The sequence below is a fragment of the Triticum dicoccoides genome, chromosome 7B (assembly GCF_002162155.2).
Source record: "Triticum dicoccoides isolate Atlit2015 ecotype Zavitan chromosome 7B, WEW_v2.0, whole genome shotgun sequence".
In the NCBI taxonomy this organism is placed as follows: domain Eukaryota; kingdom Viridiplantae; phylum Streptophyta; class Magnoliopsida; order Poales; family Poaceae; genus Triticum; species Triticum dicoccoides.
The window spans coordinates 728,629,808-728,642,476 of NC_041393.1; the positions used below are offsets into that span (position 1 = coordinate 728,629,808).

Consider the following 12,669-nt stretch of genomic DNA (forward strand, 5'->3'; position numbering starts at 1 on the left):
GAATGATAACTTTTAGGCATGTCAGGCCAGAGAACAAAAAGGCAGATTTAGGGGACAAAAGTGTTTCCTTTCCAGATAGATGAACTAGGAAAACATTTGGCCTTCAAACGTCAAAAGGCAAAGAAATGTGCTCCTTAATAACTATCCAACTAGATGATGCAATGATGCCTTTGTTCTGGATCTTTGTTGTCAAAACACTAGTCAAGCATAAGGCACAAAATTAATTAAGATATCAAGTTAACAACATACTTGCGAATTGCAATACAGAAACAAACAAACTTGACAATACGACTGAATTTATCTATCTAATTAAGCAGCGTCTACGTGCTTTCAACTCCCGTTTGCTCTCGGCCTTACCTCGATCCCCTCTATGAGAATCTGGCACCCATGCGACCCCGTCAACCCTCTGAACTCAACAGAAACATTGCTCTCTTTTCCCTCCACACACTGCTCGTCCAACTCTATCTTGATCTCTTGCTCTACCCACCGTCCGTCGCTCCTCACGCTCACGCCATCAGGTTTCAACCGCTGCTTCCGACTTTGATTCTTCTCGGTCATTGCTACCAACGCGGACGGCGATGATGATCCAGCGAGTTCCCAGTCCCAGTCCCATAACAGAGATCGCGAGTAGTTATGAGGCACCAGATGGTTGCACTCATGGTTGCAGATGGCGGCGACAGAGGATGCTGTAGCTTCTTGGCTTTGCTTCTGAGTGGTGTTTGGAGCTGGCAACCAATGCACCCTGTATACGAGATAGGCGGCATAGCCTCTGCCGACGCCCGGGAGGTTTTTGGTGTTCAAAATGCCATACACGTCCAGCCAACACAAGTGCGATAGAACAGCCATCTCCCTGAATCTACAAGACAAAAGAAAGGGTAAGTCTTAGTTTACGGGTTGTTCAACTGTGTTTTAGTGCTATGCTTAGTTAATAATGTGCTGTAACAAATTAGCCTCAAAAGTAGACAAAAGCAGATCAAACAAACACTAAAATATGCAGACAAAAAGGTTCTCATAATTAATAATCCACCGTAATGCCAAACCCAATCTAAATTATTTGCTTTACTTTCCAATATCTTTTACCAGTTTAACTAGGAAACATCATGTGGTTAAAGTTTTCTAGTAGATCTCGATCACCTAATCTAACAGTTACGTACCTGCCTATATTCACTATGGGAGTGTGCATTTTTTTGAATTCACAATGGGAGTGTGCATTCTTTTACAAAAGAAGAACAATATATATACTCACTCCGTTCCTAAATATAAGTCTTTGTAGAGATTCCAGTAGGCGGACTACATACGGAGCAAAATGAATGAATCTAAACTTAAACTGCATCTATATACATCCGTATGCGGTCTATAGTGAAATTTCTATAAAGACCTACATTTAGGAATGGAGGGAGTAGTTGTAAGTACTAATATGTATACAAAGTGAGCAAGGTGAAGGAGTATAAAAGTCACAGAAATTCAACCGGAAATTATCGTAATGGCACGAAAGCAAAACCTGGAGTGAGGGTGGCAGTGCGACCAGGCGAGGCCTCCGTAGAGGTAGCCACTCCAACCGTAGCACAGAGCTTTCGCAGGTATCATGTACTTCTTGCCGCCGCTATGCCTGTCCAGCGAGAAGCTCTTCTCGCCCGGCCGGCGGATCGATGCCAATGTCATTCGAGATCGATCATTTGACGAATGGTACTAACAATTAAGTCTGCAACAGCAAAGATTACCAGCTTGCCGCCGTGGAGGAGAACGGGGGAGTCGCAGAGGCGGGAGAAGAGCTCCTTCTTTGTTTCACCCTCGCGGCGGCCGGCGGTGCTACACCGCGCGAGGATGTCCGCCCAGTCCGCCGGGAGGAAGCTCCCCCAGACATCTTCGGAGCCGGCGGCGGCCCGGAGCGTGGCACTACCGGAACAGGGCTCTACGCCGACAGCCAAACATATGCCGACGGCTGCCGTCGGCCTAGTCCGAGCTATGCCGACAGCTAGCTCCTGGCCGTCGGCGTACAACGGCCGTCGGGCTATCCATGTCTACGCCGACAGCAACCGTCGGCATAGATTCATCTATGCCTACGGCTTTGCCGTAGGCATAGCCCTGCCACCAGGAGTACCACGGGTTGCCACGTGGCAGAGATATGCCGACCGCTTTGCCGTCGGCATACATCTACCACATGGCATTGCATGATTCGTCCGTGCTTTTGACGGCGCCGTCCGCGGCCGTCAGATGGAAAACATTGCCGACGGCTATACTATGCCGACGGCTGACGCTAGGCCGTCGGCATAGACCCCTATGCCGACGGCTATACTATGCCGACGGTCTGACAAGACTACGTTGACGACATCTACGCCGACGGCAGCCGTAGGCATGGATCTATGCCGACGGCTTAGGGGCCTATGCCGATGGCCCGTGGCCGTAGGCATAGACCGCGAGTTCGGTAGTGTGGTGGCGGTGGCCGCCAGCCTGCACGCATCGCCCGGGGAGGTCAGGGAGGCGACGAGGGCCAGGCAGTCCGCCGGGAGGTCGCAGAGGCCCGTCTCTGTCGCCATACATACGCGTTGATTAATTTTGCTTGGGTCGATCCTGGAGGGAGCCGTACTTTTTGGACAGGGACGCGTCCGTACTACGTTGCTGGTCACTAACACATGGTGTTGCGACGATGACAACATTTCTTGCTCCAGATGCGAGAGTGAGCACATGGTGATCATGCCGTGCCTATGGCCACATAATGACGACATTCCTGAGGCCAACTTAGGTAGAACATGTAATTAGTGAACCAGTTCCCTTCTATTTTTTTCTTCTTAAAAAAGAAAAAGTTGTCTTCTATTTTTAATTGGGGTAGAAAGAAAAGGAAAAGGAAAAAGGAAAGAAGAGAGATGCAAAATATTACTCTGTCTATTTTACAACTTTCTTTTTGTGGAATCTGTCAGTACTATTTTATAACTAGCTCTCTTCTATCTTTATAATTCGAGTACCTTGGGAGGAAATATACTGTATTTGTTGGATCGTAGTCACCTTGTAAACAAAAAGGTGAAATGAAGACATGTAATTTAACGCAAATTAAGATATAACTACATCACATACTACCTATGTGCATATATATGCTGTTAAACTTGCACTTACCCCCATGAATGGAAGAACAAGCCAAAAGAAAAAGTTGCAACTTCAGGTTGAGAAAACGGCTGACATACGGGGAAAATATATAGAGATGAAAATTTCCGCTGAGTATGACTGTTTGACAAATTTTCAGACGCAACTTTGTTCTCATAGTTTATACGAAAAGCTGTTGGAGTGGAATCCGCACAAAACATTTTTGGCTTAAAAACTAACACAAATTACATGATTGGTTTGTCTTTGGTTGTGGTACCTCCTCTGCCAATCTTCTCCCTCGGCGGTTGTACCTTTCTCCTCGGCCAGGGGCTCCAATGGACGACGATGAGGGCATATTGTGGATTCTGGTCCCTGCTAGCCTTCTTATACTCTTCAACTTTTATAGTGACTTTTTGGTAAACAGTGTATTTTTAGCTCGGTAAATAGTGTTTGTTGTTATCATTCAGAAAAAAAAACATCCTGGAAATGGTGTCGATTTATTTGGGTTTTTCAGTGCGGGTCTTTACATAGTTTCATAGTGGGTTGTGATGGACTGGAAAACAAATTGGACTAGAGAGGCGCGGGTTGAGCAAAATTAGGGGGCGAAAAGAAATTGAGCAGATGAAACTGCACATACTGAAATGGTTCTAGTTGACGTGTTCACCAACAGGTTCAATCCACTCGGTTGGATTGAGTGACTCGAATACATCCCCCAAGTCCCCGTCGTGGCCATTTCCGTGCACTGACACCGCCCCGAACTGGCACACACCTTTTCTTCTCTATGCCTGGGCTTTTACTTTTGAGGTATGATTTTTCGGTTTGGCGGGTTTTGGCAAATTTGTTTAATTTGTACAGGTTCCCAGGTTTGCACTCTCTGTCATTTTTACAAAACTAGTTTAAATAACACGATAATCCTACACACGGATCCTTTATGGGCTTTTACGTGATTTTCTTCTAACTAATCTCTCTCCCGCTGATATTCAGCAGGGGTGGACCCCATCCTCCCCTCTTGTCCAATCCCAATCGCCCACGTCTGTTAGTCCGTGAACCCCATAATCAATCCCTCACTGAGCGTATCATTACTCTAAATAACAGTTAGTACGGTATTTTTGGTCCCAATTGACTTTTCTTTCCTGAGTTAGCATCCAATGTAACTATGCTTGAACGGAAATAAAGCTGGCCAAGAAGGCTTTTCATAAAAAAAATGATAATGGCATAAAATTTCTCTCAGAAGGCAACGTATCCAGAGTAAAATTCTGATGCTACTCTTTTACTAATGATGAAAACAAAGAGGAGGCTGTTCACAGGTTCGTACCAAGCCACATGAGCTCATCATGACCGGGCCAGCAGAGCCCGGGCCGTCGCCCTTGGCCGGCCGCCGCTGGTAAGGGAAGGAGCCGATCTCCCCTTCGATCCTGCCGCTGACGTCGACGAGCAGGCAGCGGAGCCTGGCCGCCTCGGCCTCCAGTGCGGCGTGGTCCTGGACCTTCTTGGCGAGCTGCTCGTTCATAGCCCTGAGACGGGCCGCCTCCTCCTGCAGCACCCCCGTGTGCTCCTTCTTCTTCTCGCGGTACTTGCGCACGGCCGCTCGGTTGCCCGAGGGGCGGCGCTTCTTGCTCCGGGAGGTGGCGTGGGCGTCCTCGAACTCGGCTGGGGTCTCGGCGCCAGCGTCGGAGGAGGCGGAGGCGGCGAACTTGGAGTGGACGTGGTGGCAGGTGTGGGTGTGGGGGACGTGGTGGGCGGGCGGGTTGCAGGTGTGGGTGTGGGTGCAGCACGCGAGGTGCTCCGCCGCGCCCCCGAGCACGTCGTCGAAGTAGCTGCCCATGGACATGGAGGAGAAGTCCAGGTCCCCGTCGTCCATGGCCGCGATCGATTTGCAGCGGCCAGGAGACGACGCTTAATTAGCCTGCGTGCTCACGTGACGCTTGCATTTGTTTCTTATTTTTTCCCGGGAAGGTGTCGACATGATGGGAAATACTTCAACGTGGACCAATGGAAGCCACTTGCGTTTTAAAAATAAACGCCAGCGATTGATTCATCTTCATATTTTTTCCGCCGAAAAAGAAGCACCTGCTGCGGAGTCCTGGGACAAAAATCCTACGCACTTACGAAAATGGTACTACGGTCTAATTTTTACTGAGGGATGTGTCCTCCTCCCCGCCACAAACTCTTCCCGGAAATGCTTGCCTTCTACCGATCGATCCTAGATGAGCGTCCACCGCATCGGATGGATTCTTTGTTGGATGGTCGAGATCCAACCTTCACATATTCCACATTTCTGTTAGCATTGCTATGAATAAGGTGTGGCCTTCTCAGCCACCAGATTCGATCCTGCAGATTGTTGCAGATGAGATTTTGGGTTTTGTTTAAGTTTTTTAAGTTTGGAGCAGGCGAGACTGCTTTCATGAATTGGGAACTTGTGGACATTTGTTTCTTTTATTGAATAAATGCTTTACCCCTCAAAAAGAGTTCATTGTTTCAGAACGTCTTGTAACTAGGCTTTTGTTGCAACCGGCCCAACCAAGTTGCACGCACGTCACATGTCCGTCGTCTCTCACCCATGTTCGTAAGGGCCTTCTAGTCCGCGTCTTAAGCGCCCGCTAGGAGAAACGGCGTCCACGCGCACGCCTTATAGGCTGGCCCAGGAAATGTTTCAGAACCACGCTGCTCGTTCTAGAAACCGTTTCACGGTCGCTCCTAGGGTTGACCAGTTGACTGACAACCGTTGACTTTTTGGCGCAAATACGAAAAAATAAAAACCGATTTTTCTTTGAAAAACCGACAAAATTAGTGAATTCAGGAATGCTCACAGATTTTGAAAAAAGCTCACAAACTTCAAAAAATCCGTACATTTAAAAAAACTTCATTGATTTTGAGACAAAGTTCACAAATTTGAAAAGGAATTCATCAATTTTGAAAAAAAGTTCTCAAATCTTTTTTTCCTAAAATCTAAAAAAAGTTCAACAATTAGCTTTCTTTTATAAATTTGATAAATTTCATTTTTTTTAGAAAATCATCAACTTTGAAAAAAACATCTATTTTGGAATATTGTGTTATCCATTTTCAAAACAATGTTCACATATTTTCGAAAAATGTTCATAAATTTGAAGAACGTAGTCAGATTTAAAAAAATCATGCATTTTAAAAAGAAAAAGAAAATGAAAAAATGGAAGGAAAAAGAAAGGATAAAAAGCGTCCAGAAAACTATAAAAAGAAAAAACCGGTCAGAGTTTGTGAGCCACAAGGTGGTCCTTATTTGTCAACGTTTAAAATGCGTTCCGCAAATTTTTTCCAGTTTCAAAGTAGCGGCAAAGCCTTGAATCGAAAAGTGTTTAAAATAAAGTTTTTGGATTGCTAGAAATATTAGCATCTTTTCGATAAATCTAATCCATGAGTAGATCATAAACATGGCAATCACAGTATGCAATTCATGCAATATCTAAGCATGTGAGCGCGTACAGTAGATAGAACCAAAACATCTATGAACGCAACATAGACGGCTACGAGCAAATAGGGAATGAACGAATCATACCTCCGGTTGGCCAGGCCAATGCGTCGGCGACAACAGCAGAATCTGCGTCGTCCGCAGCCTTCTTCTTCTTGGCGGCGTCGCTGGCCATGGGGTTGATGCAGGAGAAGTAGTCGATGTGGAGGAGGACGGGGACTTGGATGGATCGGGAGTAGTCTTGCCGAGACGCTCCCCAAAAACCTTATCACCGTTCTCCCAGGCAGGATCTCAAACGACGGGATTCTGGAGACACCTGCTTTTTTGACCAACCTGCACGCCGTCGTCGGGATGGGATCGCCGAAGACGACACAATGAGAGGAAGAATATATGACAACTAGGGTTATGTGGGAGCGTGTGAGTTAGGGTTCACTCCACGGACCAGAGTCTTCTTATATAGGCCGTCGGGTAGATGTGCCTGGGCTTAGGCCCATGACCGAGTACGCAAACAGCCCACGGCCCAACGTCTTGGACAGTGGCACTTCCATTAGCGGCTCGTTAATTAATCCATAATTAATTAACCATCCCTGGCCGGCAAAAACAAGGCTCGGCTCACGCGTCATGACGGGCGGCGGAGGAGCTCATGTGTATCATTCCTCTTCTCAAACTTCCTATAGTAAGTGATAGAGCAACCTTTATAAAATGGGTCTCATTTTTACAATAGTAACAGTATGGTACTAAACTTTTCATCCTTTCGCATGCACCTAAATGAACCTTAAAGATTAAACATGGATTATTTTCTTATTTGGGTCAAAGCCCATTTGTAATCCAACAATCCATCACACACATCGCAAGTGAGTGATAAAAGAGACATTCGGTTACATGATACGTACGTGAGCACACAGAAGATAACGTTTACAATTGTTGCAAAGCAGAAACGACCGTATGGGGTTTATTGTTCATGTTTACACCACCGTCTGGGATGGGTTTATTATGTTGTGTAAGCTAGTGGCTTAGCACGTCGGGAATGTCCACTGGATACCTGTGGATGGACGTGGTCCACGGCCCATGGGTGTTGCGGGCAGCAGGCTGGATGCACTCCCACACCACGCTGTTGCACTTGAACCCTGAGCCGAAGCCGATCATCCAGACGCGGTGGCCCTTGCGCATCCGCCCTTTGGCCTCCACGTAGGCCAGCTCGTACCACGGCGAGCTACTAGACGTGTTTCCGAACCGGTGCAGCGTCATCCGTGACGCCTCCACCTGCTCGTCGGAGAGGCAGAGGCTCTTCTGCAGCTCGTCGATGACCGCGCGTCCGCCGGCGTGAATGCACAGGTGCTTGAACGCCATGGAGAAGTTCGGGATGTAGGGCTTGACACGTGCGCGAAGCACCTTACGCGCAACAAAGGAGATGGCGAAAAGGAGCTGCTCGGAGAAAGGCAGGACGAGCGGCGCGATCTCGGTGATGTTGGCCTGGAGTGAATTCCCGGCGATGGCCATCAGGTTCTTGCTGAGGTTGATCCCGACGTTCCCCTGGTCGTCCTCCTCCTGGAACACGCACTGGTAAGCACTGTCATTTGCGCCGGTGAAGGTGCGCACGACGTGCTTGAGGCGGAACCGGGTATTCGCGGGGAACGTCGACAGCAGCGCCGCCACCCCACCGACGCGAAACAGGCAGTTTGGCAGGAGCATCGCGCGCTCGTTGCCGATGTAGTAGTTTGGCGTGATGGTCTCCGTGGAGAGGACCAGCGCGTGGGACCCCTGGGGAACAACCTGCAGGAGGTTATTGGCGAGGCCCACGGAGATGAGCCCCGCGCTGCACCCCATGCCGGAGAGGTTCACGCTACGGATGTCACAGCGCAGGTTGTACTTGTTCACGATGATGTCGACCAGAGATGGCGTGGGGCAGAAGAGGCTGCAGTTGAGGACGAGCACGCCGATGGAGTCTGGGGCGATGCCGGTCTTGGCGAGCAGGTCGTCGATGGCCGAGAAGACAACGAGCTCGAACTCGTCACGGGCATTCTCGAGGGTGCAGTACTCGTGCGTCGGGATGAAGTGGTGCGCCTCCGGCAAGCAGGTCTCTTCCCCAAGCCCGGAGCGCGCCAGCAGTCGCGACATGAACCGGACGCTGCGCTCGCTCATGGTGGGCGTATGCTTGGTGTGCTCGATGAATGAGGCCATGGGGATGCGGCCAAGCGGCGAGGTGTCGAAGCAGGCGTAGTCGATCAGGTACACCGCGCGCTGGCGGAGCATGAGGTACACGGCGGCGGCTGCGGTCGCAAAGAACAGGTGCACTGGCCGGAGGCAGCTGATGAGCTCCGCCGGGCCGAGCCGCACGAGGGCGACGAGACAGGAAGCGGCAAGGAAGTTGTCCATGATCAGCCGGATGGGTTGGTGTGTCTTGATTTGGTGCGTTTAGTGCTTCCACTTATATATAGTCTTTAGTGCAAACAAAGCATTAATTTGTAGTCAGCGGTAGGCCTTTTGCATTTGATGATTCTGGTTGGTAGCAGCGAACTGATGGATGATTAACGCAAGCATATCACTTGCGGTCGTCACTGTCAGCTCATGGCGATGCTGTTGCGACTCGGCAGGCTACATCTTTAAATAAACTCTCAATGTCGAACAGGAAAAAAGAGGCAATGATTGATTTTGCGCTCTTTTGGACCTGATATTTTTTAGAAAAAATACTCCCTCAATAAAGAAATTTAAGAGCATTTCAATCGCTAGAATAGTGATCTAAATTGCTCTTATATTTCTTTATGGAGGGAGTACAACACAGACGCTCACATGTACACACGTACACTCAATCTTGTAAACGCACACACGTTTATATCATACCCTTATAAGCTCCTCCCAAAGGCTTAGTTGACGGGTATTGTAATTGACGAAGTCATCATAAGCACCTCGCTAGCAATGGGGCCAAAGCCTTTCACTGAAAGAATAGTCCGCCTTTACAAGATACACATGTGTCAAACCTGAAGTTTCATCCTTGGTATGCTGGGGGTACAACCAACCTACAAACCATCGAGTCAAAGGTTGGTTCTTCAATTGGACCTATTTTTTTCTTGAAGGGCTGGACAGGAAGTGGGGCAAATTGCAAGGGTGGTTGTGAAATGTTAAACCTGATGCACGGGGGTGGCTGCACAGTATGCCCCAGAAGCCGAGCATCGTAACCACGACATGGCATAAGAGAAAGTAGCGAAATGGTAGCCAGGGTGATGTTTTTAACCAAAGATACGATGCATAAAATAAGATGGACTAATAATCCCACTTGTTCCATCTGTGTGATAAGGTCGAGTCGTCTTAGCACCTTATTTTTCTTGTGCCATGTTGCTAGGGTAGTCTGGTCAGGTCTTCCTTTGGCACTGTTAGGTGTCCAACCAAAGAAAAATTTTGACACCCATCTGATTGATTTTTTGAAGTGTATATTATGATCTGCGTGATTTCTTACTTGGATATAGATGGTGACACGCAAGATTTGTAAAGTAAAAATTGTTAATTTTTTGCCATAAAAATATTAATTTATTGACATAGTCTAAGTCTCTTGTTGCTATACTAAATAACAGTCTAGATTTTGTATGTGCCCTATTAAAACCGTCTAGATATTTTATTTTATTTTGCCATTGAACATGTTCATGCGCAGTTTGCATTTTTCGTGAAGAAAAGACATGTCTGGTGCCGTGGGTAAGAAGAAGAAAAAAAAAGCAAAATTGATACTCCCTCCGTTCCATAATGTAGTGCCTATAGATTTTTGTAAAAGTCAAACATTACAAACTTTGACCATATTTGTAGAGAAAATTAGGTACATCTAGAATACCAAATGCACATCATTGGATACATCGTGAGTTATATTTTTAAAATGTACATGTTTGGTATTGTAGATGTAGACCATTTTCTCTATACACTTGGTCAAAGTTGGCAAAGTGTGACTTTCACAAAAATATATAGGCACTACATTGTGGAATGGAGGGAGTACTAAATAGCCTTTTATGTCACTCATTTTTGTTTTTTGTTTTAACCAAACAACACCACTTTTTTCAAGGGCAAAAACTAGCATGTTGTTAGAAGACATGTTCATGTTTGTTGTGGACTGAACTGTTGCGATAATTAGTTAGCACTCAGGCTGCCAACAACGTCATTCCATAGGTCAAGCATCTAAGCTATGTGACGCCTTCTAAGTGGAATGCTAAAATTATAGTCCAAACACAGAAACACTCCATGACATGAGCGTAGTGTTGCTTTTGAGATGTCAAAAGGCACATTAACTGGTATATAATCCAACAAAGAATCTTTTCAAAGCCACTATGTTTCAAATTTACGGTTTGGCTTTTTGTCAGGTACCGGTTTTTCATTACCTAAGTGTAACACACTAAGGCTACTCATAGTGGGGAGTATCATATACTAGTGTATGATACTATCTTTATAGTGCATAGTATCATAGAGTAGTATCATAGATGATTATATTTATTGACATGCGTGACATTTAATATGATATGGTATCTACCTATATTACTCTAACCCTCTCCCTTCTTTAATTATTTGCCACATGAGCGCGTTTTGTCTTCCCAAGTGCATGATACTAGCTAAGATACCACCACTATGGCCAGCCTAAATAGCTACAGGGCACGACGTGCATGCATGCTTGCGGCCACACAGCCATGCAACATGTAGTCAAACTATTTCGAAAAAAGGACATCCATGCACGCTTCTCTGGTCATGCACTGACTAATGGCCAGAATCAGGGAGTATTAATTGATTAGCAAAAAATTAATTGATTTCTCGATTATCTAATCTAGAAACATGGAAATATAATAAGGGACTATATACTCGATGATATGGCACTTTTGCCTATATACTATTTTTTTTGCAATGTGATTAACGGAAAGTGTCTCTACGAGTCAATTGACATGCAAGTTGTATGATGGAAGACTTTGGTACTCCCTCCATCCAGATATACAAGGTCAATTCTTCTATGAAAATACGAGGCCTAGTATGCTTTTCAAGGTTGACTTTGACAACCGGTTAGAGAAATAATATATGATGTGTATGTTACAAAAAGTATACCATCAAATTCTTATCTGAAAGTTGTTCTTAATGATATAATTTTCACATCATACATCCTCATATTTTATATATCTTATCAATGGTCAAAGGTAAACTAAAAAAGAAACATCAGGCCCTATATATTTTGATGAAGGGAGTACACAAAGTTACAAAGATGCAATGAACCCGTCCAAACACTTAGTAAGCAGGTACAAAATAGTCCAAATCACTCCGAACCAGCCATAATCATACATTGTTTCACACAATACCCGTGGAGCTTTACTTTTTCACGAATAGGTCCTCAATCAATCCGTTTGGATATTTCCTCATGTGCATCCACCATTGTGAATCTACTCTGCGCCCGCCCCATGATGGCTAGTATTTAGTGGAATGCATTGTGTTGATTGCAGCAGATAGTTAGCATGCTTGCGGAAGGTAGTACTGCCTAATATATTTGCAGTTGGCGATAGGTGATGGGGTTATGTACCTAGGGTAGGGTCATGGACCTGATCCAAGTAACTTACCCCAAGACATCCTTAGAAGAGGTCGCCTTCCAGTCGACCAACGAGGATTCACTCGACTGGTCTGAGGGACTCGACCACGAAGACTCACTCGACCACCAGGAGGTCAAGAGGCACTCTGCACTGCAACGGCCTGTAATCAAGTAGACTTTATGATAGTAAAGGCCTTTATGTGGGGCGTTACCAGTAACGCCCCAGACTTAACTCACCTTAAACCCTCTCCTACGTGGGCTGGCTGGGGTCCTGGCGCACTCTATATAAGCCACCCCCCTCCACAGGCAGAAGGGTTCGGCACCTTGTAATTCACACATTCATAATCCACTCGACCGCCTCCGGGCTCCGAGACGTAGGGCTGTTACTTCTTCCGAGAAGGGCCTGAACTCGTACATCCTTTGTGCTTACAACCTCTCCATAGCTAGGACCTTGCCTCTCCATACCTACCCCCCACTCTACTGTCAGGCTTAGAACCACGACAGTTGGCGCCCACCGTGGGGCAGGTGTTTTAGCGATTTTGTGGAGAAGTTGCGATTCTTCCGAGTACTCTCATCATGGTGTCTGCTGGAGTTTTGGTCAAGGGTC

General features: G+C 46.5%; 2 protein-coding genes across 2 annotated transcripts; both read right to left on the minus strand.

Moving 5' to 3' along the window:
• Positions 1–4,351: 4,351 nt before the first annotated feature.
• On the minus strand, positions 4,352–4,947 carry LOC119339565 (basic leucine zipper 23-like). Its single transcript, XM_037611570.1, has one exon. It carries the CDS (start codon positions 4,937–4,939, stop codon positions 4,352–4,354), a length of 588 nt encoding a protein of 195 aa, XP_037467467.1. The 5' UTR covers positions 4,940–4,947.
• Positions 4,948–7,422: 2,475 nt separating this feature from the next.
• LOC119341717 (3-ketoacyl-CoA synthase 5-like) lies at positions 7,423–8,902 on the minus strand. Its single transcript, XM_037613577.1, has one exon. The coding sequence runs from the start codon at positions 8,897–8,899 to the stop codon at positions 7,529–7,531; it is 1,371 nt and encodes a 456-aa protein (XP_037469474.1). The 5' UTR covers positions 8,900–8,902; the 3' UTR covers positions 7,423–7,528.
• Between the last annotated feature and the right edge of the window lie 3,767 nt (positions 8,903–12,669).